At 38.0% G+C, this 27936-nt stretch overlaps 1 protein-coding gene across 1 annotated transcript in view; it reads left to right on the top strand.

Moving 5' to 3' along the window:
• The window catches only part of DOCK3 (dedicator of cytokinesis 3), a 477354-nt gene that overhangs the window by 345467 nt on the left and 103951 nt on the right, over positions 1–27936 (top strand). Inside the window, exons 9-11 of the mRNA XM_034997521.1 lie at positions 12022–12103; positions 17090–17150; positions 18398–18545. Coding sequence (XP_034853412.1) covers positions 12022–12103; positions 17090–17150; positions 18398–18545 — 291 coding nt within the window. The remainder of the gene's footprint in view (positions 1–12021; positions 12104–17089; positions 17151–18397; positions 18546–27936) is intronic.

Genomic DNA, 27936 nt, shown 5'->3' with positions numbered 1-27936 from the left:
AATGAGTACAGGCTTCGGAGAATCCAGACATGAGTTGAAATCTTGTCTCTATACCTTATTAGCTGTGTTACTATAATATTGATTTTTTTTAAAAGATTTTATTTATTTATTTATTTGACAGAGAGAGAGAGAGGCAGTGAAAGAGGAAATACAAGCAGGGGGATTGGGAGAGGGAAAAGCGGGCTTCCTGCTGAGCAGGGAGCCCAGTGTGGGGCTCAATCCCAGGACCCTAGGATGATGACCCGAGCCAAGGACAGATGCTTAACTGACTGAGCCACCCTGGTGCCCCTATAATATTGTCTTTAAAATAATATCACTAGGGGCTCCTGCATGGCTCAGTTAAGCGTCTGACTCTTGGTTTCAGCTCAGGTTGTGATCTCAGGGTCATGAATCAAGCCCTGTTTCTAGCTCCACGGTCAGCAGGGAGTCTGCTGGATATTCATTCTCTCCCTCTCCCTCTACCCCTCCCCCTGCCCACTCTCTACCTCTCTCTCAAATAAATAAATCTTTTAAAAAATAATATTGCTAGTTGTCCCATATTAACGGAGAATAAAAAAGAATTTGACATAGTTACATTGTTCCTATATTTTAAACTTCTTGAAAAAAATTAGAGCTTTTAAATACTGTCAAAGTTTTAGTACTTAGGAAATCTTTATTTGCTATTGTTCCTTGAGATTATCCCTGGGCTTCTCAGCCTTATTCTTTTTTTTTTTTAAAGATTTTATTTATTTATTTCAGAGAGAGAGAATGAGAGAGAGCACATGAGAGGGGGGAGGGGCAGAGGGAGAAGCAGGCTCCCCGCCGAGCAGGGAGCCCGACGTGGGACTCGATCCCGGGACTCCAGGATCATGACCTGAGCCGAAGGCAGTCGCTTAACCAACTGACCCACCCAGGCGCCCTTCTCAGCCTTATTCTTTAAAAGAAAATGTCTAGTAAAATGTCAGACAGAGTTATTTTTTTATTATGTTCAGTTAGCCAACATATAGTACATCATTAGTTTTTGATGTAGTGTTCAATGATCCATTATTTACGTATAACACCCAGTGCTCATCACAGATTTAAATACTCATTTGGCTTTCAAGTTGGCTCAGTCTTCTAGCTTCCACTCAGAAAACAATCAAGATTTTTTCTACTTCTCCTGTGTATATTTATTTTGGTTTCTATAGGCTCTGCTATTCCCATCAGGATGCCCTCTTGACATATATTATAACAGAAAAATTTTGCCTCATTGAAGCACAGAAGCAGCAACGGAAATAGTAACAAGAACAAGTTAATAAGTATAAGTAATGTATATTCTGGTATCCTTAAAGGACTTATGTAGTTACAATATAGGCCAAATCTGTAGGAGTGTGTGTGTGTGTATGTGTCTGTGTGTGTGTGTGTGTGTGTTAGAGCAGACCATGAAAAACCTCAGGCAAATGCTATGATTTTTCTTTTATCTGTGAATATATATTCTTCTTGCTCTTTCTCATGCCCAGCAGAGAAAAATAGGTGTAGTGAGTAAAGGAATGAAATTTAAAAGACAAAATGTTCCTATTCTGAACAAAGAGCTAGAAAGCACAGAACAAAAGATTATCAATGTAAATGTAGGTAATGAGGGAGGAAGGGAGCAGGGTCAGGAAGATAGTCTTTCCAATGAAAATTTGGAGTACTCCTGCCAGGTTCCTGCATATCACATGAGGTAATGTATGAGAAAATGCTGACAAACTCTATAAAGTGTGGTACATGTGTAGATAACTGCTGTCATCCTGTTCAAAATCTTGGTGTGTGTTTATTCCATTTCCGTTATGCTGTGTAGAAATTCCGAAGCATAACTGCGAAGACTGGAGAGTTTCATGCGCTGAATTCCTGGAGAGAGTGATGTTTGCTCAAAGTGTGTTTTACTTGCAGTCAGATCCTACTAGTGAGAGAGTGAATTTTTGAGGTTATCTTTTTCTAGTTAGTAGACTATCCATTAGGAAGCACCATGATTGGACTATGTTATGTGTGGTCTTTCATAAAAGATAGTCATTTTTCTGTATTACTGCCAAGACATTGTTTTTCCCTGAAGCCTTAGAGAGCAAGCACACTTTAGCATTTGTTTAAGCCTTTCCAGTTTACATAGTAAATAAATTGGGAAACATTATAATAAATAAATAGGAAAACATTGGATCATGTTATCAGTGATTTGCTCTTAAATGCTTTATTTTTCTATGATAATGCTTGGCCATATTTTTTTTCTCCTTTTATTTTTTTATTTATTTTTATTTTTTTATTAGCATATAATGTATTGTTTGTTTCAGGGGTACAGGTCTGTGATTCATCAGTCTTTTTTTTTTTTTTAAGATTTTATTTATTTATTTGAGACAGAGAGAATGAGAGAGAGAGAGCACATGAGAGGGGGGAGGGTCAGAGGGAGAAGCAGACTCCCTGCAGAGCAGGGAACCCGATGCGGGACTCGATCCTGGGACTCCAGGATCATGACCTGAGCCGAAAGCAGTCGCTTAACCAAGTGAGCCACCCAGGCGCCCTGTGATTCATCAGTCTTACACAATTCACAGCACTCACCATAGCACATACCCTCCCCAGTGTCCATCACCCAGCCACCCCATCCCTCCCACCCGCCTCCACTCCAGCAGCCCTCAGTTTGTTTCCTGAGATTAAGAGTCTCTCATGGTTTGTCTCCCTCTCTGGTTCTGTCTTGTTTCATTTTTCCCTCCCTTCCCCTATGACCCACTGTCTTGTTTGTCAAATTCCACATATCAGTGAGATCATATGATAATTGTCTTTCTCTGACTTATCTCGCTTAACATAATACACTCTAGTTCCATCCACGTCGTTGCAAATGGCAAGATTTCATTTTTTGATGGCTGCATAATATTCCATTGTGTATATATACCATATCTTCTTTATCCATTCATCTGTTGATGGACATCTAGGCTCTTTCCATAGTTTGGCTATTGTGGACATTGCAGCTATAAACATTGGGGTGCGCATACCCCTTCAGATCACTACATTTGTATCTTTGGGGTAAATACCGAGTAGTGCAATTGCTGGGTCATAGGGTAGCTCTATTTTCAGCTTTTTGAGGAACCTCCATACTGTTTTCCAGAGTGGCTGCACCAGCTTGCATTCCAACCAGCAGTGTAGGAGGGTTCCCTTTTCTCCACATCCTCACCAACATCTGTCGTTTCCTGACTTGTTCATTTTAGCCATTCTGACCGGTGTGAGGTGGTATCTCATTGAGGTTTTGATTTGTATTTCCCTGATGCCGAGTGATGTTGAGCATTTTTTCATGTGTCTGTTGGTTTGGCCATATATTTAAGTATAGTCAGATAAATTACGAAGTAGCATTCTTTCTATACACTTGATGAAAGTGTTCTTAGCTAAATTGTTTTTTTCAACATTCATTTATTAATTTGTTTAGCATTTCTTTCAGAAACACTAGGTCTGGGTTACTCTTGGGAAGTTACAAAGGACCTATCTATGAAGGGTGCATTTGTCTACACCAGACAAAAAAGCTGTTTCTGAATACAGAGAAGCAACCACTGTCCTAACATTGCTTATTTGGCATCAAGGGCTAGCATGGTTATTTTCTTATCACACTTCAGACTGCTTGACCTACAGCTGACAAATATAAGTGTGCTACTTCTGTAGACCTCAGAGACGTAATTAGCAAAACACATAGAAGGCAGGGTCATTCCCTCCATGCCCCAATTTCCCCACATGGATGTACAGTTTTCTTAGAAGCATTTTGACTTGAATGTTGGAGACAGCAAAGATGACCTGTTGTGCTGTCCTGTCAGCAGAACCTCACCCTCTTTGCACCCCCATTTATTCATCTACATATTGTTAGAATTGGGAGCCTGATCCTGGGATAAAAGCATAAATCATTAGAGTAAAAACAACTGTAGCTTTTCACATAGTTAACTGATCATTAAGTAACCATTTAGTTTGATTTCATGAGAAGTACATGATTTCTAAAGACCCTTTAGGGGCTGTATAATTAGAAAAATGCTATTATAAACATTCAAGAATATGTGATAACAGGTTTACTCATGTGTCTCTTTTGCTTTAAAGAACATGAAAAGAATCTATATCCTGGGATTGTTTGTCATTCAAGTCTCTGCTTGTTCCAAATTAGGCAAACCATTGTTCCCATCACCTCTTAGTCTCCTGGGTGGAAGTGCCATAAATGTTAAACAGACTAGGTGTCACCAGCAGAACTGGGATGAGGGCTTGGCATAAGTTTTCTAATCAGAGGGGTCAAGTGTCCCATGTAGGTAATAGGGATTATGGGGCTAGCTGGATTTCCTTCAGGCAGCACCTCTGGGAGCCTATGTGACACAGACACTGTGTGTCTCTAGGGCAAGATGTAGTTTGCAGCATTACCCACGGAACCCCCATCCTCTCCCGCACCACTTTTTTTCCAATGCGCATTTCATAAGATGAAATACAGATAAAGCATGGGCTTTGAAGTCAAACAGATTCAAATTAGAATTCCAGTGTTACTGTTCTCTCTCTACTTTCTGATCTCAAGCCAGGAACTCTGCCCCTCTGACTGTTTCTTCAGAGATGAAATATCTGTTATGAGGATTAAGTACAATTAGGCAAGAAAAGAAATACTTTAAATAACGCCTGGTCCATAAAAGACACTCATTCAGCGGCTGCTTCTGCTGCTGTATAGTAAGTTGATGAATACCCGGAGCTTCATCTCCCACCCATGTCTTTTCCCTGAACTTCAGACGTGGGCTTTGATCTGCCTGTTTTTTTGTTCACCTACATATCCCACAGAGACTCTAAATTCAGCGTACATGTCTGAACTTTATATCTTCCCTGGCTGACTACCACAGCCAATCAACCGCTCACATCCATTCTCCTCTCTTCTGTTCCCAAGCATCATAGCTTGCTGGAGCTATTCCAGTTGTCTTTGGAGTATTTTCTATGTTACCAACTTGCTTTCAACCCTGCAGCCCAAGTGATCATTTAGACTTAGGACGTCAACACTGCTTCTCATAGTTGAACTTTCCGGGCCTTTCTAAGGCCCATAATGGGGTTTTCCAAACTTGCTAATCCTAACAACTGAAACTTTTTTTATTTTTTACATCAACATGGATGGGACTGGAGGAGATTATGCTAAGTGAAATAAGTCAAGCAGAAAAAGTCAATTATATGTTTTCACTTATTTGTGGAACATAAGGAATAGCATGGAGGACATTAGGAGAAGGAAGGGAAAAATGAAAGGGGGGAAATCAGAGGGAGAGATGAACCATGAGAGACTATGGACTTTGAGGAACAAACAGCGTTCTGGGGGGATGGGTTAGCCCTGGTGATGGGTATTAAGGAGGGCACATACTGCATGGAGCACTGGGTGTTATACAAAAACAATGGATCGTGGATCACTACATCAAAAACTAATGATGTATTGTATGGTGACTAACATAACATAATAAAATTCTTAAAAAAATGCAGATTCTTCCACTCTCCCCAGAAGTCCTCTGAGTCCTTTCCTCTAGAAATTCTGATCCAGAAGACCTGGGATAGAGTCCAGAAATCTGTATTTTAATAAGCTGCCAGTTACTCCTGATAACAGCCAAGTTAGGAGAACCCTCACATAAGTCCCCTCTGGATTTGTCCATCTGTGTTGCATAGTACCTTTGACCGCTCCCCGGTTCTCCAGTGCCCTCCTAACTCATGCTTGGAACCTTCCCACCATCAAGCTGCCTCAGACCTCTGAGAGTCTGCACTTGGAGCGCTCTCCTAGAATCCCCTTCTCTCCATCTCTAACTACCCCTCACCAAATGCTGAAAGCCTAGCAATATTACAAGAATCCTTTACAGTATCTCATTTGGGCAGCCTATCCTCATCCCAGTAGAACTTGTCAGCAGCCCCTTTCTGTGTAATTATAGCATTTTCACATTATGTTGCAATTTTGAGTTTATGTGTGTCTCTCTCCTAGTAGACTCAAAACCTTGAGGATAGGGAGGGACCATTTCATTTCTCTATTTCCCAGTATCTAGCTCAGTTTCTGAAATATGGTAGAGGCTAATGAGCACTTGTTGAAGTGAATGAAAAGGAGGGAAGAAGGCTGGAAAGAATCCTTGAATTGTAATAATAGTTATAAAAGTGTTCTTTGGAGCCCTGAAGTGTCTCAGGGACAGGTGGTGATTAGGAGAAAGGCCTAAGTAGGGAGGATTCTTTCCCGCCTGTCCCCCCACCCCCCAATTCAACCAAAGTAGCTGTCTTTATCAATTTTTCATATATTGAACAGTGTGAGGTTTTGTTGAAAAGAAAAGCTGATACTAAAAATAAATTTGAAAACCACAGTACTGATTTGCCTTTATGAAACCCCTTTATGCATTTCTGCTCTTGTGCTTCAGAATGAAGTGGGAAGACTTGAGAACTTGAGAAATAAAACCAAGTGATCTAAATTGGAAAATGAATCTGTGATGAAATACTGGAGATTTTTTAATCTGTTGGTTGTGCTATGTACTATGGCCTTGGGGCTACTTGTCTGTTTTTAAGCACCTGGGAGGTTATCACAAAAGAGATGCTAAGTAGTTGCCATCCATCTCCACAGAGGACCAAATGAGAAACATGAAGATTAAAATGAATGAGTTGAGAGAATTCTTCTGAAATTACTTGAGGAGAATGCTTGTATTTCCAGAACAGAGTCTTCAGGAAATATTCTCCCTAAGTATCAGAGACTATCTCTGCCTCAACATAGGCTGGCATCTTATTGGTGGTCACCAAACATTTGCTATAGGGATGCATGAAAGCTATCCATGGAGATGTGTATGAGTGTGTGAACTAAAATTTCATAAAATCAAGTGATCTTAAAATTAAGATACTATAAGACTTGCCACAGATTCAAATTATGGAATTAATTTGTAGCAACTTGCTCAATACTATGAAATTATGAAATTAATTTAACTTCATATACTGTTCATGCATAGCTCATCATAAAAACAACTAAATATGGAGAAGTTCTCTTATAATGTTGCTTATTGAAAAGTAAGAATTTAACACCATCTCTTTTTTCTTTTGAAAGAATTGGAGTTTTCTCGCCCATATTGTTTAAGAGAAAACCTGACCTGTTGCTCTCATATAGAGGATGTTCGTAAAATCTCATTAATAAATTTTACTCTTTTGGCCACAGTTCCTTTCATACCTTTGGGAAATATGAGTGGTTGCTGTAGTTCTCATTGGCAAGAAGATTCTATCAGCATTTATCAAACTTTGCACAGACTCCATTGCCTTCCATAAAAGCAGCTTGTGGGGTCAGATGTCTTCGGTCCCATTGGTATCAAAACACATAATAACATTTAAGCCTCTGAGAACTTCTAGAGGGTAAAACCTTGTTTAACTGTGTTTAATGCAGTATTTTCCACTTTTTTTGACCACTTCAGGAAACATTGGATAGGTATTTGCCTTCAAATAGTTTGAATGTTAGCAGAAAGCATCATTTGTTTATCATACCCATTGGAGAAGCTAGCAAAACAGGAAATAACTAGATGTGTACCCAAAGCCCTATGAAATGAGGAAAAAAAAAACAGTTATTTTCAGTTTCACAAATTGTGAAGGCCAGGTGAAACCAGAAGCATCAAAGGCTCTAGGACATGTGAAGGTCTTGTGGGCACTATGAAAACTCAGGGGCCTCCTCCTGCTGTTGAGGAGAAAGGGAAGTTCTTGGGTTCTGTAGGGCCAGCAACCCTGTCCGCTCGGGAATTTGTTTTATGTACCCTTTTATCTTTGGACCAGAGCTTGATGTAGCCCCTCCAAACCATATACCCTTCTGTGGGTCTAGCAGCTCCAGCAGCAGTCTGCTTGGTAGATGTCTGTCCTTGAGAGATTGGTAATGTGATAGTGAGAGCAGTTGCAGGTGTTCCTTCAACAAAGAGTGCAGAAGTAATGATAAATTCTCTGGAAAAGACATAAACTTCCTAAAAATGTTTCTCTACTCATATACCAAGTTAAGAGCTAACTGAGTGGTTGTTAAATGCATATATACATGTTAGTTAGGATAGATAACTACAGTGACAGAAAAATGTTACTTTGATGCTCTTATTTCCTGTTTCTTTGATACACCTCAACTTTCCATTACTAAAACCACTAACTTATTTGTATCTATACCTGTTGTTTCCTCCTTCCTTCTTTCCTTGGTTCTCTGAGTTTCCCAAGGAGGTGGGAATCTCTTTTTCCTTTGCCAATTATTTTCTCTGTTTCTTCTGTCTTCAATATCTCACCATCTACAGACATTGTCCTATTAGAAGTAAATGTTGTTAGGTGTACCCCATCTTTTTTTGAAGTCAGGTTGTTGAACTGTAATTTACATGTAGTAAAATTCACTCTTTTTTTTTTTTTTAAACATTTTATTTATTTATTTATTTGAGAGAGAGAGAATGAGAGAGAGAGAACACATGAGAGAGGATAGGGTCAGAGGACGAAGCAGACTCCCCGCCCAGCAGGGAGCCCGATGCGGGACTCGATCCAGGGACTCCAGGATCATGACCTGAGCCGAAGGCAGTCGCTTAACCAACTGAGCCACCCAGGCGCCAAAATTCACTCTTTTTAATACATAGTTTGGTGAGTTTTGACAAATTTATAGTTGTGAAATCACCACCATATTCAAGAAGTAGAAGCTTTCATCACCCCAGAAAGTTCCTTCATGCACCTTTGCATTCAATCCCTGCCCTCCTTCCTCAGCCGTGACAACTCCTGATCTGGTTTCCTTCCTTATAGTTTTGTCTATTCTAGATTATAACATAAGTGGGGACATACAGTATATGGTCTTTTGTGATTGATTGGCTTCTTTCACTTAGCATATGTTTTTGAGATTCATCCATATTATTATACATATCAGTAGTTCTTTTTATTGTGAAGTAATATTGCATTGTATAGATATTCTATTATATGGATTGTCCATTCATCTCCTGATGAACATTTGTGTTCTTTACAGTTCCTAGCTATTATGAATAAAGCTGCTATAAATATTCACATATGGGTCTCTGTGTGGACATAAGTTTTCATTTCTCCTAGGAATAAATACCTAGGAGTAGAGTGATTGGATCATATAATAAGTGTACGTTTAACTTTATAAGAAACTGTCAGACCGTTTTCTAAACTGGTGATACCATTTTGAACTCCCCTCAACGGTTTATGCGAGGTCTAGTTGCTCTACATTCTTACCAACCCTTGGTATATTTAGTCTTTAATTTAGCCATTCTAATAGGTGTGTAGTGGTATCTCACTGTGCTTTTAATTTGTATTTCTTTAATGATTAAGGATGTTTTCTTGAGCTTATTTGCCATCCCTGTATGTTCTTTGGTGAAGGGTCTATTCAGATCTTTTGTCCATTTTTAAATTGAGTTGTTACTTATAAAGAACTCTCAGAACTCCATAATATGTTCTTAATACAGTCCTTTCTTAGATGAGTGTTTGTAAATATTTTCTCAGTCTATAGCTTGTCTTTTTACTTTAACAGTGTCTTCCCAAGAGAAGATGGCTTTAATTTTGATAAAGTTCCGTTTATCATTTTGTTGTGATTCATGATATTCACTTAATAATCTGAGATCAAAGATTTTTCTCTTGTATGCTAAATATGGAAATACAAATGTGAATAAAATACACAAAGGTACTTGTCTTCATTTTTCTCCTGTGTTTTCCTCTTATAGTTTTATAGTTTTAGCTCTTATGTTTAGGTCTATGGTCCATTCAAGTTACTCTTTTGTAAGCAAGGATCAAAGTTTAGTCTTTTTCATATGGATTATTAAGCGTATTTGTTGAGATTACTGTGCTCCTTTACTGAATTTTGGTGCCTTTACTGACAATTAATTAAGTATAAACATGTGTATTATTCCACATGTTAATAAAGACCTCCCTTGGGACGCCTGGGTGGCTCAGTCGGTTAAGTGTCCGCCTTCAGCTTGGGTAGTGATCCCAGGGTCCTGGGATCGAGTCCTGCATCAGGCTCCCTGCTCAGTGAGGAACCTGCTTCTCCCCCCGCCCCTCACCCTTGCTTGTGCTCTCTCTCTCTCTCAAATAAATAAATAAAATGTTTTTAAAAAAATAAAGATGGGCGCCTGGGTGGCTCAGTTGTTAAGCGTCTGCCTTCGGCTCAGGTCATGATCCCAGGGTCCTGGGATCGAGTCCCACATCGGGTTCCCTCCTCGGCAGGAAGCCTGCTCTCCCTCTCCCACTCCCGGGGCTTGTGTTCCTGCTCTCGCTATCTCTGTCTCTGTCAAATAAATAAATAAAATCTTTTTAAAAAATTAAAAAAAATTAAAAAAATAAAGACCTCCCTCAACCCAACCTGCCCATTCAACTGTAAGTTCATCACTTCTACCTTTCCATAGCCATTTATTAAAGAGTAGCCTATGGGGCGCCTGGGTGACTCAGTTGGTTCAGTATCTGTGTTCAGCTCAGGTCATGATTCCAGGGTCCTGGGATTGAGCCCCATGTCAGGCTCCCTGCTCAGCCTTGTCCTTCCCCAGCCACCCACCTGACCCCACCCCCAGCTCCTGCTCTTTCTAGCTCTCTCTCAAAAGAATAAATAAAGTCTTAAAAAAAAAAAAAAAAGAGTGGTCTAGACTTACTGTTTCTGCCTCCTCACTTCTTACTCCTCACACTGGGCTCTTTCTCTACCATTCCACTAAAACAGTTATTGCAAGAATCACAGTAGTCTCTGTTCTGAACAGCCAGGGGGCACTCCTGTGCTTGTCTCATGTGATTCTCACTAGCCTTGGACTTCACTGACCCCTCCCTCCGCTTTCAGACATTTTCTTCCCTTGACTAACATAGCATCCCACCTCCTCCTTATTTTTCTATTTGTCGCCATATGTCTACTTTGCTAGTTCTACCTCTTTTTTCCTAAATATCAACGTCCCTCAGGATTCTGACCAAAGCCCTTTTTCCTGCTCCTTTATGCACATTCTCTCCTTATTGCCATCCAACCCCCTGGCTGAAAAAAATCTCAAGTTTATATCTGGCCCAAATATTTTTTGAGCTGCATTTCTGCATATTTAATTGTCTACCAGGACCACAAGCTCTATGAAAAAAAGTACCTTGTATGTATCTTGTTCACATTTGTAGTCCCACATTTAGCACACAGAACTTAATAACTATTTGTTGACTAAATGAACAAATGAATACATGAACAAAGTAAGCAACCTGTGAAGTTGATATTATATCTTATAATTCTAGGACAGTATTTTAATATTGACATATATGTGGTGAGTACGTGACTGTGGGCACAGGAGAAGTAAATTACTTTCAGAATCATATATGTGGTCTTTGCCATGGCTCAGTTTTCCTGTTGCAGTTGATGGGGAGCCTTGGGATGAAGAGGTAGGAAACTGAGCCTGGGCAAGAGTGAGAGAGCGAGGAGACACCTCTCCAGATGTCACAAACACTGTATCTCTGGTTTTTTAATTCAGTAACTTACTTCAGGAGTTAACTTGTGTTGTTTGTGGAATAAAATGTTTTAATGGCCCTATTAAATTCTGATTGCAACTTTAGTTATAATACATTATTCTCTTTGACTTTTTGCTCAAATTTTTGTAAGTCCCTGTAACTTTTTTTTTCTTATTCCTGAAATGATTCTTAAGAGTTATATAGGAAGATGTAAATTGGGTAATGTAGATCTTTTTGGCTCGAGTATGGTGGATATTTTTATGATCTGAGTGTTCACATCAGAGAATGTATATGCTTTTTATGGGCCTAGCATTATGACTGGAGCTTTGAGGGTATTTGGAAAATAATAGAAGATAGTCTTAATTGCTCCTCTCAGGGAGCACACACCTTTAGGGAGATAAGAGTCACTACCAGCAAATAAACAGCAACAGCTGTTAGGCAATTTGTAGTGTCCTTTGCATGCTGCTTGGCAAGAAAAATAGTGTCCTGCCATTAGACATGTACTTTTGGCCTTTCCTGTCACTATAAGCTGTTCTGAAAGTGTTTAGGGCTTCTCTATAAATGCCCTTTTTATTTGTTCTGGAGCATGTGGTCCCTTACATTTTTCTGTCTCTCTCTCCTACATTTCAGTGAGCGGTTTCTGGTGAGACTGAACAAGAATGGTGGGCCAAGGAACCCAGAGAAGATAGAACGAATGTGTGCCCTTTTTACAGTATGTGCAAATTCTCTTTCCCTTCTCTGCTGTTGACTCTACCCAGGGGCCTGCTATGTGGATATTGTCACCCTGGAAACGAGCATTTATTCTTACCTCCCCACACACTGGGGAGATTAGGACTTGATTTATGTTTCTATCAGGTTTTAATGAAATATTTAAAGAAAACTGAAATCAGCTATAGTTTTTAATTGATTTTTTATTAAAGAAATATAATCAAGTACCTTTTACTAATGTAGATTTTAGAAGCTATTTAATATAACAGACAAAATCTGAAAGAAGTCTTTCTTACTAGTCTTATTCAAGACCACTGGGAATTTCTCTGATGTAGAAGTATAGTTTCTCTAAAGGCATCCACCAAATTTACAGCTTTGCAGTTTTTTAGTGAGTGCATATAAAGAGAGACAAACTAAGTAGTTCTTCTCTCTCACATACCAAATAGAGGGTCTTCTCCTACTATGACCTATACTTTCATTTTTTCCCAATAACCATGCTGTCATTCATGGTCTCCAGGATCACAAACTCATCAGCTCAGAGAAGATGTAATAATCTGCTTCTAGAAAGTGCTCAGCCTCACAATACCACATTGCCTTGTATATTCTTCAAGTTGATTCTGATTTACTAAATGCTTTTTATTTAGTTTAAAACAAAAGGTAGTGTGCAGCTTTGTTTATTTCAGTTTATTTATTTGCTGAAGGAGAAAACAAGACCATGTTACAATTTTAAACCAGTTTTGACTCTCGTGGGGTCTTTGATCTGCTTCAGTGCTACTGAGATACATTAAGACCCATTAACGCTGGGAGGCGTGATAGTCTCACAGTGCTGCTGCCCTGGTGTGGGGTGCGTGATTGATGGGTGGCAGGTGTCTCAGAGCTTACAGTGTGCCTCTTAAACACAAATGAGATTTAGCTAGGCATCTTATATGTGGCTTTCTCTGGAAGATAAAACTGGATTTTTTACCTGACTTCTTTGTTCATTTACTATAACTTTATCTTTCAAAACTTCAAACAACGTTACCTGCAGAATCAGAAGCCACTTTCACAGGGATAGCTTCTATTGAAAATGCTCCAAATGTACAGAAACATTTGTAAGTCTAGTTAAGCTAAAGTAATTTTTTTTTTTTTTTACCCATCTTTGAGCTCATCATACAAACCTTAGGAGATAATACTGGAAGAAAGAGCAGGTAAAGCAGACCTATGAAGACAATTAAGGGAATTAAAATGGTTTAGTCTGGGAAAAGCAACACTGTTCCTTCAGTAGGAAAAGAACAAGGGAAAGAGTACAAGTTGCAGTTAATGGGATTTAGGTTAGAATACTGGGAGAGATCTTCTGAAGTGAAAGTGTCTAAACATTGAGGTGGTCCTCTGGGGCCACCTTTCTGAAAGCAGAAATAGAAAGAAATGAGACACCCATCTGTCTAGAATGCCTCAGTGACCTTAGAGGTTTTCCTAGATCCTGGTTCTCTGATAAAGCAGCAAAAGAAACCATTGCTTCCTTGTTCTTTGGCATTGTGGAAACAGAGCTGTGTGCATGTGCTATCTTTGAATATGATGAGTACAGTCCTTGTCTCTTGAAAAACGAACTTAATTATGATGATATTTGAATGTAATTACAGTAAATCAAAATTTTCATTTTGTAGTATTTTAATTATCTATATGGGCCTAGAGGCCTACACTGTAGCTGTGACTTGATAAATCAAAGATGCATAACATTCTTGTGCTCTTATTCTGCCACAATGGGAAGACACAAGGCTGCTAAAAATACCACTTCTGTAGTTCCCTTTGCGGTACAGCCCTGGATTGTTTTTTAAGATCCTAAAGAGTGATTTGAGAAATTTTTACAAAGCACATGAAATTTTTTCACAAGATTGTCTTAGCCAGGATTTTCGTGTCTTACTTTAAGCTATATGAAATAATAATTTTGGTGGAACCTATTTTCTCATCTAAGACTTGAGTGCCTCCTGTGGGCATAAGGGGTTTTCCAGATTGACATACGTGCTACAGAGTTTGAGAGTAACGCACGAAAATGCAGCCACAGCTGTAGTCAGTGCCAACCTGATAGCTTACCTTAGCATCAAGAAGAGGGAAGCCTACAAACTGAGTGGTTTTGCAGCATTACTCAAGCAGACTTCAGAGCCACATTATAAACCAATCACATTATTCATGGCTCAACCTTGTTCTCTGTAAAATCTGGGTTTTTTCTGACCTTGTTCGATTTCAGAGCTTCCTGTCCAGGAAGAACTTTATCCAGAAGGAGGTGTTTCATATTTATGTGAATGCCTAATACAGTGAATATCTAATACAGTGATTTCCTAACTTTCATGATAAACAATGGCTATGTGTATGAGCGTGTGAGAGCATGTCTGTGAATTTACTTATTATTAGACATCCAGTGCTTCACACACAGTGCCTGGCAAATACTAAGGCCTCAGTAATGATTTAAATAAGTGAATATGTTTCTTTTTTATTATATTTGAGTGACCAACTCAGAAAATGAACTTGTGTTGTTTTCCTTGCATTCATTGGCATTATATTTTCTACATTTATTTATATCTTCTGCTTCTTTTATAACATAAGTATGAATAAATCGGCTTTGTTATACATTTGTAAATCCCATTATCTCTACAGAAAAAGGGCAGTTCAGGCACAGGAAAGTGAGTTGACTTTTCCGTGTTTCAAATGGAACATCAGTAACTGAGTCCCAAGATGCTGAGCCCTGAGTCACTGCCCTATGACTACCGTATAGTTGGGCACCAGCTTTTAATTATGTAGGATTGGAGGGTATGCTCCAATGAGTAAATCTAAATTCAAACTCTGCTCACCAAATGAATGGTGGGAATCCCTCTTCCCATCTTGCTTTTACAGGTCTTGTGAGTATTTTAATGTGGGTAGCCACACTTGGTACTTAGTTGTGAAGAGTAAGTGTTTAGTAACTCTGTGGTAACTGTGTCTAACCATACACTTATATTTAATAGGATAGCTTTCACATTGAAATTATGTGGGACTCTCAAATAATAATTTCACATAAAATTTTTTTTGCACTGATTATTCCCATTTTATATTTATTGACTTCAAATAAATTACCACAGAGAGTTCTGGGTACCATGTACAAAATGGTCAGAAAGGATCCCTACTCCATCTACTTGCAAAATACCATAAATTATATTTCCGTTTTCTTCCTTTCGTTCACTTAGAACCAAGAGAGAGGTCCTGTGCTCATGTGTACAACTGATCTGATTAGTGTTTGATCATCTTTGGTAACTGGCTTGAATTCTTAGATGTAGGAATTAATCATCATACTGGTTATTTGATAGTTTGGATTAACATAGTCCAAGCTATGTAGAGGAACGATTTCACTTTGAAATGTGTCAAACATTTCTATATCTTTCAGTAAATAGACATGTTTAAATCCCCTCAAAAGCACATAAAAGTGGTAATCTGGGGTTGTTGTTTTTTTTTATTTTTATATGTATTTAGTAACCATTTTAATAAGTGTCAAAATACAGAGATATTTTGAGGGTATCATTTTAAATTCCATTTATAAATTAAAGGAAGTGGTGAAATGGAGCCTGAACATCCTTTTTCAGTTTCAAGACAACTTTCATGTAAAAATATTTCTTTGTGATTCCAGAGTTACACATTTATTTTAAATTATTTTGTAACCTATCTCATTATAAACATATTTCATTATTCCATCAAGAATTTGGTCAAATATCATAACCATCTAGAATCTAAAAGTTTCAATTTCACCATTGCACCTTACTTTTTAATGTCTCCTTTCCTTTCATATGTTTAGGACCATTCTACAGGGCAGAGCTGGGACTCCGGTAAGGCAAGCAAAGCACAGGATCCTGAGAGTAAGACCTCCTTTAACTTTGCACCCTGGGTGCCTTGCTTGCCTTACCCTAGTCCTAACCCTGCAACAAGATATAAAAATAAAGCAAACATGGGGACTCTGGATCTCAGAGCTCATTTGAAATTATAACTGTCACTTGCTTATCCCTTTCCCTGCTTTTTTAAAAAGAGAAAAGCATCTGGAACCAATCAAAAGATGGGAAGGACAGGGAACTAAGTATGGAACTTATCCTAGAAGCAAAAGGGAAATCTTGGGAAACTGTCCCATTAAGGACAGAGGTTATTCCATCAATCATCATTAATTCACAACAGTGTCTCTGAGTGAGCAGCAAGTTGACCTGGTGAGAAGTCTGAAACAGAGTATATATTAAAGTTTTATTACTTTAAGTACAACATGTTAAAGTAAAATACATACCCATAAATGAACATTTATTTCAAAATGTGTTCTAAACATAAATAATTTAATGTATAAAATTCTTTTCATAACTTTAGTTTTAAAAATTACTGATTGGATCAGATTGTTTACTTAAAGGAAGCCCTTAGAATTTTCTGGATAAGATTATTTTCAGCTCTATACTTCAGTATAAATGATGCATATCTAAATTTAGAAATCGAGATCAAATTATTGAGGTTTCACTAAGGCCAAATTAGTCTCTTCTCAAGGGAACATATCTAGTGTATAATAATCAATGTGGACCAAAGAATACATAAAATTAGTAAAGAGTAAACTTTCAGAATTTCAGTCATTAATAAGCTTATTGGTGTTTTCCCATTTTTTTCTGCATTGAACATTTGTTACAAAATGTTTTTATGTGATGTTAGAATAAACATGGATAAGGCAATATTACGAAGATTTCTAATGTGAGAATTCTTGTAGATATTTGTTGGGTATTCTAAATAAAAGCTGGGAAAATATTATCAATAAAATAAACTTCGAGAGGCATATAAGATATTCACACTTTCACTGCAGGAATCTTACAAACACTAAACCACTATGTGCTTTAGTCCTCCTCCCCACCTATAACATATGCTAAAAGTAACAAAAGCAGATGATTATGAGGTTCGAAATGAAATTTTAATTATTTTCAGTATATTCCTTGCCTTAATTTACTTGTGTTTTTTTTTTCCTTAGGATCTGAGCAGCAAAGATATGAAGAGAGATTTATATATAGTTGCCCATGTGATACGAATAGGTACTGTTGACCTTATCCGTTCACATGACTAAAGACCAGCCCACTTTGGGATAAGTATCTACTACTATGTTTGAGCTTTATCATCTCTCTAGCTCTTATTTGTGATGTCAGGTCTCAGGATGAGAGTCCAGCTTGTAGCAGAACTCTACCTTAAGCTCAACTGCTAGGGTAGCTGAATTGGACATAAATGAAAGCATTTTTTTTTTCACTTGAAATCTTCTGCTCCCTATTTGTTTTTGGACCCAAACTCTTTATTTCAAGTGGTCTGCTCTTTTGACATTCTTTCCATCACAGTGCCTTGCCTTTTGTACCAGCTTTTCCACTTCAGAGATCTTACAACAGGTTGCAGGTTGCCATCTTAACAGGTGGTGAATGGCCTTTGCTGTGTTTTGTATCCAAAAGTATGTATGTGTGCTATTTTCCACAGAATGAGAGTTACTATCCTTACTGCAGTCAATATATGGTATTTCACTTTTACCCCACCCAAGATGAAAAAAGTTAGTTTTGCTACTGTTCTGTGGTTGATTTACTCACCCTTATTTCAAGCATATGGCATAATTTGGGGGGCTATGACTAACCAAGTCTTCCTCCATAGGTTTGGGTTCTGGCATATCTTGTACCTTTTTGTCAAAGAATATTTTTTAATCCTTTGCCAACAAGACACCTGTTTTGCTGTACTTCCTAAGCATTTATTGAGGTTCCAGTTTTGCTCTTGCAAGTCCTCCACTGTAGGCACAGCCTTGGTAGGTGGGAAAAGCAAACTCCCATTCTTTCTGAGACAACTTTCGCTCCAGCAGAGGTTTAGGAGCAGCTTTGACAGCAAAATTTGGTTGGAAGAATAACACATTGTTCTTTGCATACATAGTTTTTACCTGGCAACTAAAAAACTCTGTATCCTTAATATGCCTAAGAAGTTTAAATCTAACACACTTGTTTTTCAAAGAAATTCATAAAACCACTGGTTCATTCTCATATGATTAATAAATGGACTATTGGTATTAAGGTAGATAATCAGGATGATTAATTGAATGTGGTGCAGGGCAAGAGCCCTGGCCAAAGGCCTGTTTGGCATTCCTCCACATAAATATTCTGCATCCTTGGATGGCTCCCTTCAGTCTTAAATTAGTCTTCCAATTTAGAGTATCTCTAAGGTGCCTATAGCTTTGACATCCTTGGATGACAACCAGGTGATACTGGAGAGGAGCCTGGAGTTCTCAGTCTGACTGGTATGTTCTGCTGTGCTCCAGGCCGGATGCTCCTGAATGATTCAAAGAAAGGCCCTGCTCACCTGCACTACCGGCGACCCTATGGCTGTGCGGTCCTCAGCATCCTGGATGTTCTACAGTCACTCACAGAATTAAAGGAAGAAAAGGATTTTGTTCTTAAGGTTTACACGTGAGTAATAGAGATCAGAAATATTAATAATTTACAACATAAGACATTCCAGCCCTACCCTTGACAGCAGCAGTGCTCAAGCTTTGTGGGACACAGAACCACCAGAATATGTAGGATAGGGAGTTTTTTAAAAATGTAGAGATTTTGATCTAAGGTCTATATATATAAGTTTCCCAGGTGATTCTGAAGCAACTGAATTTGGAAACTTCTATCCTAAACTAGAAGTCTGGTAGTATAGACTTCTGTACTACCTCTTCTATCTAGGACTAACCAACATTATTATACATTTACAGGAAAACTAATAATGTAATTTCTCATGTGTTTTGGATATAAAAGTATCTTCTTTGTCTAATACTTGCCCCCCAGATATGGTAACTGAGCTAGGTACCAATGCAAATTGCTTCAAAGAATGATCATGAGTCAAATTGAGGAAAAGCAAGTTTTTCTGAGGAGCTGTGGTTTCACTCTTCACTTTTGTGACCATGGATCCATAAGTCACACCCAACTGGTCATGGCATTATTTTTAATGTTCATTAACCAGAGGACCTACCTTATAGAAGCAGTGCATCTCCTCCTGATTCTTATTAAACAATAGAAAAAAAATAAATGAAGAAAAGGAACAGAATTCAGGCATATCATCTGTCTTTGCTGATACAGACTTAGGAATAGTAGTGCTGAAAACATGATCTGTGATGAGTTTAGTGAGTTTTTAAAGTAAGTGTTTTTAACTATGAGAATTTTTAAAAAAAAAAACATCTGTCCTCTTTTGGTTTTAACCCAGTATTATTTTTCCAAATGAAATCTGATATTGTCCATCACCATGTTAATGTATCTTCACCATAAATATTGTATGAATATTTTTCTGTATTATCTGTTCTGATTCAGGCAGGAAATAAACTTAATTCACAATTATACTTAGTTTGGGCCTTTGTATATTAACCACATTTTATTAATTTCAAAATAAAAGTCCAGACCTCCTTATTACCTATTTTGCCTTAAGCACTGTTCTGTTCAGAGTTGTGTACTTTATGGGATGAGGATCTTCCTTTGGAATAGTAACCTACAAAGGAAATTTTGGTGGGTTTTCTCTTCCTTTCATGCATCAGTCACAGACTTTCTCCATATCCCAAATCTCTTCATTGATGGCTGATGGGAACTGCTTTTTGATATACTTTCCTCCCTTTGAAAAGGACTAAACAGGAATCCAAAATCATCATCATTATCCTCTTACTCCACTCTGTCCTTCCCAAGGGCAAAGGGTTTATAGGTAGCACTCCCAAATTGCATCTCTTTGCATGTATCAGCTATTCCTTGCTTCACTGCAAATTCTCATTGTGGATAGGGGCTTGCTCAGCATCCCTCTTGAAATCATGCTGTCAGGCTTAATTGGCCTAATTGCTTCTAAAACAACAGAAGATCATTATCAAAAAAAATTTTTTTGAAGGACTAATAGAATCAAAATGTAGGATAATTTTTCCACTTGAAAACAGTAAAATTGTCAAATAGAGTTCCAACTTCATGTTTGCAAAATTGATTTTGTGCACAGTATGGAATTCCTCTAGGATTAGTGTTTTAAATCCACATCAGCACAGTGAATCCAGCCCTTAAGAGAAGCAATATTTTCCAATAAGCTTCATGGCACATGTTTGTTAGATTGAATTAGAAGCTTTAAAGATTTAATAATTGTTATTAATAGTGCTTTAGCCTCTGTTAGGACAGGATTTTGCAAAGATAAGAGACCCCTTGTATAGTTTTAATCAATGAATTGGCAAAATATCTCATTAGTTGTTAACATTCTCATCATTTCTTTTATTATTCAGTCAGCCTCAACCAGTGAAGATTCAAGCTCCTGGGTGTCTCTTGCCAAAGCCATTCCTCTGGCTTAATAGATGTTGTTTAATATCATGTGTGTGTGAAGTGAAGGTCCCATGTTGTTTTAAGAAAATCTCAACAAGAAGCTAGGGCATGAAAACTAGGTTGCTTCCTAATGAGCCAAAAGCCTGAAAAATCACAAATAAATCATCACTCTATGCAATTCAGTCTGATATAGATATCATATGTTTCCTCTTGGACAGAGGGACTAGGGTCACAGGCAGGCACAGGGCATGTCGAACCTGGAGCCTAGGACACAAAAGGAGAGGAGTGCTACAAAGCTAAAGCCAACACTAAGGTGAAGTCAAGGTGCCGTAAATAATGCATGTGACCAAACACAAGATGTTTCTGCATATGCAGTGACTACTTTCCAAATTCACAGTGTGACACAGCCTAAATAAACATTTTTAGGCCAACCTTAATGAAATAGATAATAACTACTTAGAATATTAAATCTATTATGTTAGTTATATTTTAAATCATACTATATAAAATGTATATTACCCATTACATATTCAACCACATGTTATATAAAATTGAGACAAATATTACATTTTCCCCACTCTCATGTGTTATGAGAAAATTTTTTTCAAATTCTTCATATGCAACCATGTCATCAGGATTTTGTCAACATGAGAGCCACTTTCTGAGTCATCTGACACAGTTTTCCAAGGCATGGTCTTTCACTTCCATCAGGTTGGTTTTGATCTATCAGTCTTTGAATCCTTTATGATGCGTTCACTAGAAGTTCATCTTGAGGCTCAATTACATTTTTGCTGAATATTTGGACACTTGCTGTTTCTGTGTCTTTATTTGTCCTGTAGGCCCATGTATGTGACCTTAATAATACAGCTGCTTACTATGCTACTTTTAAGGTGAGCTTTACAATAACATCCAGCTCTTCAATTTGGAGGTCATACCCAAGGGTAATTACTAAATCTGTGTAGTTTTGCTTTTAAAAAAGAAAAAAAAAGGTCTTTAACCAATTCTGTCAGATAAGTTTTATAAACATCTAAAACTTGCATTGATTGAGATAATTTCAGGCTATGTAACTTACCCAAAATACTACTGTGACATTCAAAATAAAGGGGTTCAGAGAATGCCCCACAACATGACAGGCTTTGTGAGGGTGGAAATATAAGGTGGCAATCTCTTCTCTTATGTGATGACTGGAAAGGACCCTATCCTTATATTTGAGGTAGACACACATTTCCTCTGAACACTGACTTTGGGGTCTTTGTTTCATAGCCACCTTATCCACGAAATTGCCTCAAGTTGAGAGTACTTGTTTAGGAGCCATTCTTAAATGGAGACCTGTTCTTAAATGAGTGAAGGGTCATTCAGCCTTCCTCATTTTAGTAGAGAAAAGAAGGCTCAAGTCTTTATATATATAACAACATCAAATGAAAATACTGCTTCTCACTTGTGAGTCAGTTAAGGAAGTAGCTCATATTTCTCTCTCTCCTAGCCTAGGCCTTCCCAATTTTCCATGGATCATCATCCACCCAGGACTGTTATCTGCTGTGTCTGTTGTCAGTGTATGAGCATCTGCACCAAATGTCTGCTCAGGCCATTGCAAAGAAGACCTAAATCCAGTAGGTCAATGCCCATGGAACTACTCTGTTTTGACTTGCAGTGCCCACCATCTCTAGCCTTAGAGCCCAGTTAGATTTGTTTGTATGTCAGTGCTGCTGCAAAGCAGAATTCATTAAATAATGGGCCAGAGTAAAGAATGTCAGCTCAGGAGACTCCAGTTCATGTAGAGGTGAAAAGGCTCACAACTCTAACACAGATATAAGTGTTGGCACATTGAGGTCCTAAGTATTCTCTGCCACAGGCTTGGAAACACACCTGCATTTTCCATTCCTTTTCTGTTGTTCTGCTCCTCCAGGAAAGTCACATTGAAAGAATGAGGGCTCTAAGAGTAGACAAACACAAAACCACCTTCATATAACAACTTTGTTAACTGGGTTTAAAGTAGTCAGTGGTATGTATGATCCCATCTTGTTTTTTTTTTTAAGATAATACTTTCATCTATTAAATAGATGGATAGATTAGATAGATGAGGTGGTTGGTAAACAGAAGCTGTGAGATTTGGAAAAATCACCCTAATTCCCTGAACTTCAATTTCCTCATCTACAAAATTGAAAAAAAAAAAAAAAAGGAATAACGTAATATAAGAAACTACAAAAAAATATCCATAGAAACTAGTGAATCAAACAGGAAAAAGGTGGTAAATAAACAAGAAGACCAGTGGTTCAGGAAATGAGGTCTAACCAAATAATGGGCATACTGCCTGCCATCTAAAAAGGAGTTTCCTGTATTTTTTTTTTGCTAGTGACTCTTGGTTACAGGTAAGCTCCACCTTTACATCTAAACTGCAAATCCTATATAATTCCATGCATAATATCTTAATTACCCCATGGTACTCACATGAAATTTCCCATAGTCCATGTACTTCAGTTTAAAGGAAGTTGACCAAATTCAGCCTTCTTAACTGGTGAGAGAAGGCAACACCAGAGCTCACGTGTCCTTGCGAACATCTCTGCCTCCAGCTTGCAAGAGTCCAGAAAGCCCCTTTTTTTCCTCCACAGGGATAGAAAGAGCATTTTATACTGATACATGGTGGAATTTATAGTGGAGATCTAATTGTCATGACCCTTATGCATATAATAATGACTCAAAATTACTATAGTCAATTTATTAGAAATACAAAGAGAGCATAAAAGTACAATAAAAGCAAGAGACTTTAACATGCCTCTTGACACACAGGAAGACAAAAATGAATAAGGATGGAAATATTTAAATCAGGTAAATAACTCTGACTTAGAGAATCTGACTAAGGTTGATGTGACAGATACTAACAGTCAGCACCTTTGAACGCTCACCATGGGCTGTCATTACCCCTCTTTTATTGATAAGGAAACAGGCACAGAGTGGTGAGGCGTGTGTTTGAGCAGCCTGATTAAGAGACTATGCTCTTAACCTCTTGCTCTCCTACCTCCAGATAGGGTGAGCATAATTTGTCATCTAAATCAGGACATTCTGATAGTCAAAAGGAGTGCTGTTGATGCCAGGACAGCAGGTGTAAATGGAGTATCCCCGCTCGCCAGGCCATATGGTCCTCCCAGCTCTAGACAAATCTTTTATCCAATAAAAAGAATACATCTTTTCCAGTGCCTATGGAACATTTATAAAAATTATTCATAGAAAAAATTTCCATAAATTCCATAAGGCACAAGCCACACTCTGATCACAGTGCAATTAGCATATAATGCATCATATTAGTCATCCAAAAGGGAAAAAACATATAATCATCCTGATATCAAAAAAGATACTTGACAAAGGTCAATCTTCATTCCCAATTTTTTTTTCATTCCCAATTATTTAACAATTTTAGCTTAGTAAACTCAGAATAAAATGCTGTTTGTTGCAATTTGAGTGGGTTAATAGATAACAGTAGATTGGTTCTAAGAGCAAAATATTAAGCAGGTATAGATAAAAATGGATATACAATACAGAGTGGCATAGATGGAAATTTATAATGTATATATATATACATATGTGTGTATACATATGTAAATAGTATATATAAACATGTCACTTTTATTAGCAAGAAAACTTATTTGAGATCACGGTTTGGATCTATGAGCCACATGGACTTTTGTATTTGTTTCCTATGGCTGCTATAACAAATTACCGCAAATGTGGTGATTTATAACATAGAAATTTATTCTCACAATCTGGAGGCCAGAAGTCTGAAATCAAGCTACCAGCAGGACCACACTCATTCTGGAGGCTCCAGGGGAAAATCTGTTCTTTGCATCTTCTGGGAGCTGTCAGCATGCCTTGATTTGCAGCTTCATCACTCTAATCTCTGCTTCTGTGGTCACATTGCCTCCTCCTCTCCTGTCTGCATTTTCTTCTCTTCTGTGTCTTAAATCTTCCTCTGCCTTTCTCTAAGGACATTTGTCATTGAAGTTGGACTCACCCAGATAATCCAAGATTATCTCCTAATCTCAAGATCCTTAATTTAATTACATCTATAAAGATCCTTTTTCCAAATAAGGTAACATTCACAGGTTCCAGGGATTAGGATATGGATATATCTTTTTAGGGGCCACCATTCAACCCACCACAACTTGTGATTAACATGAACCCTGAGTCAGAAAGACTATTGAGTCATCATCAGAGTGGAACCTGGTGGTGCAGAGGGATTGTCTGTTCTCTGCAAATAGGTTGGTCCCAAAAGAGGGAAGAGGCAGAATTGACATGTTCATGCCCAGCTCCTTCTTCTAGAAGTGCTGGCCGGGGCGCCTGGGTGGCTCAGTTGGTTAAGCGACTGCCTTCGGCTCAGGTCATGATCCTGGAGTCCCGGGATCGAGTCCCGTGTCGGACTCCCTGCTCAGCAGGGAATCTGCTTCTCCCTCTGACCCTCCCCACTCTCATGCTCTCTCTCCCTCTCAAATAAATAAATAAAATCTTAAAAAAAAAAAAAAAGTGCTGGCCAAAGAGGTCACTCTTTCTCCCAGGAAAGTGACTAAATGGGGCAGAAATGTTACTCATGGAAGCCCTTCTACCACCTGGAAGGAGGACTAAAACTTAGTATTTCTGTTAAAGTGTTATGTGTGCATGCTTGCGTGCTATTTGTCTTTTTTTAATACTCTGTACTAAAATAAACATATATAGGTTGTAAAATAAATAATTTACATTTTTCATAAATAAAAATGCAGGGGCACCTGGGTGGATCTGTTGGTTAAGCGTCTGCCTTAGGCTCAGGTCATGATCTCAGGGTCCTGGGATCGAGCCCTACATCGGGCTCCCTGCTCAATGGGGAGTCTGCTTCTCTCTCTCACCCTCTCCCTCTGTGTGCTCTCTCTCTCTCTCTCTAGTTCTCACTCGTAAATAAATAAAATTATAAGTAAACAAAATCATAAATAAATAAATAAAAATGCAATTTCTCGTGGCCATGACAGCACATCCAGAATGTATCAAATTAGTTTGTGTCAGCTTGGTCTTGGAGATTCTGTTCAATTAGACCATTTTTATAGAAATATGTGCTGTTTTTCTTCATCCTTCTGGATACTTCTCTCTTTTTTTGCACTTTAATCAGGACTACATGAAACAGTGGTCAGCATCAGTAGTATTTCTAAATCTGTAGGTTGTTGCCTATTTTCCAGCTTATTAGGACTTTAACCAAATAAAAGCCAAAAGAACACCCAAAGAGAAAGAATTTTAACATGGAGTATTTGCACTAAATTAAGTTTTACACCATAACCAAGACTCAGGAGTTGTAATTAAGTAGAGACAAAATGGGAATGCTGACTGACATCAGGGATACAAGGACCCTGAAGCCCAGTGCAGGAGTAAGGTTTTCAGGGTTATAGTACTCAGCCTCTTTCTCTCTGCACCCCACCCCAACCCTGCCTGCCTGTCCTACTTTTGGGACCAAGCAGACCTATGTTTAGACTCTAGCTCCACTTCATTCTTCTCAGTAAAATGAACATTAGGAGAATTAAGTGAAATAAAATATGGGAATATACCCCAACCATTGTCTACTACCTATAGTAGGCCCCCTTCTAAAAATGCAAAGGTTATATGCAACTGATAATTATTGAACACAAAACATTGAACATCTGAAACTAATGATGCACCATATGTTGGATAATTGAATTTAAACAAAAAATAAAATAAAAAAATAAAATGCAAACTTAAAGGTCTTACAAACAACCCTTTAAAATTTCTTAAGCATTTTAAACATTTTTTGTGTTGTTCACCTTGGAGAAAGAGGAGAAGAAAGTTGGGTGAATAACATCATCAGAAACACAGAAATTAAATTAAGGAGATTGTAGGGAAGAGGCAGATGCTAACGTGTGCTCTGGTACATGAGTGAATGAGAAGAGTATTCTGAACTCTGTTGAGCAGAACCCGAACTCCTGCTCCAGTGCTTCTGAATGCTTGGGAATCCCATGTAGAAAACCAAAATGCTCTCACCTCTCTGTCTTCTTCCTTGAGTAAAATCCCTGGACATGTGGTAGTTGAAGTGCTGTGCTGTTTATCTCCCCTCTGAGGAAAGCAGGCTGCTACAGAGGCATACAGACCTCTTTTAGATCACAATCCCTCGTGTGTCTTATGATTGAGGACAAACTACCAACATCAGTAATCATGCTCTACATATTAATTTGATTGGATAGAACATAATCATGCTTCATTATAATCACAACTCATTTGATTATTTAATAAATGCTCCCATTTATAATTTGTCCTTATAAAATATCCTAGTGATTGGTTAAAATATGCTGATGACAGCACATCCACTTATTTTCAGATGATTTGAGTAGCTCCTTGGCATTCAGGAAAGGAAGATATTTGAAAGATCAGTTAGGAGGTGATTACACTAGTCCAGAAGAGAGATGATAATGGTTGTACCAAGGCCATGAAGAGGAGAGGTGAATGAATTAATACACACTGACACTGTGGATGTGATTGATAAAGCGCTATCTCCACTATACTGCAAAAAAACCACAAAAACCCATACATTCATGTTTTATTGGAGAAATGCTGAAATTACACCATCTGTTGGAAGGAGGGAGTTAATTTTCAAGACTCTTCTTTTGAAGTGAGAGGGGCAGTATGTTATTTATGACAAACTGTAGTCAGATTTCTGTTAAAGAAAGTAACTACTGATCTTGTAAACCTAGAAAGTGACACCAAAAAAAAAAAAACCAAAAAACCTGACAGCAAGACAAGTCTTTGAATCCTCACCAGCTGGGCACTTCTCTGATGTACTGACTGGTTGGAAGAGATGAGACAGTGTGCATGTCAGACAGGAAGGGCTGGATGTGCTGTTGCCAGCACCTCTCACTTTTGATTTCCAACTGGGTTGCTAAATCACAAGTGCTCATCCTGAAGAACGCTCTCCCCCTTCCTTTGTTAGAAAGGAATTCTGTAAGTAGAAACTATCCTCACAGCTCTGGACTACAAGAACATCATCTTTGGTAATTCTTTGCAGCATCTCTAAGTGAGACTTCTTTATATTGATTAAGGAGTTCGAAGGGCCACTGACTGAGTAACAAAATTAAGCTAATAACTAATTTCCTTTATCTCTTAATGGCTTCCATACAAACTCTTTTATTTAATTGTTCTTCACATTGCTTGTACTTCACACTGCTGGATGGCACATGATAAAACTTTTTTTCTGTTGTTAAGTCTTTATACTATTTTTTCAGCTCCTTACTCTTTGATTTCTTTTTTATTATTATTTGAATGTAGTTGACACACAACATTACATTAGTTTCAGTTGTGCAACATAGCGATTCATCTTCTCTATACATTATGCTCTGCTCACCACAAAAACAGAAATACTGTATGATCCAATAATTCCACTACTGGGTATTTACCCAAAGAAAACAAAAGCACTAATTCAGAAAAGACATATGCACCCTTATGTTTATTGCAGCATTATTTACAATAGCCAAGATATGGAAGCAACTCAAGTGTCCATCAATAGACAAATAGA

This window comes from Mirounga leonina, unplaced genomic scaffold, assembly GCF_011800145.1.
Source record: "Mirounga leonina isolate KUSES-001 unplaced genomic scaffold, KU_Mleo_1.0 Mir_94, whole genome shotgun sequence".
Taxonomy (NCBI): Eukaryota; Metazoa; Chordata; class Mammalia; order Carnivora; family Phocidae; genus Mirounga; species Mirounga leonina.
This window is presented reverse-complemented; position numbering and strand designations above follow the sequence as displayed.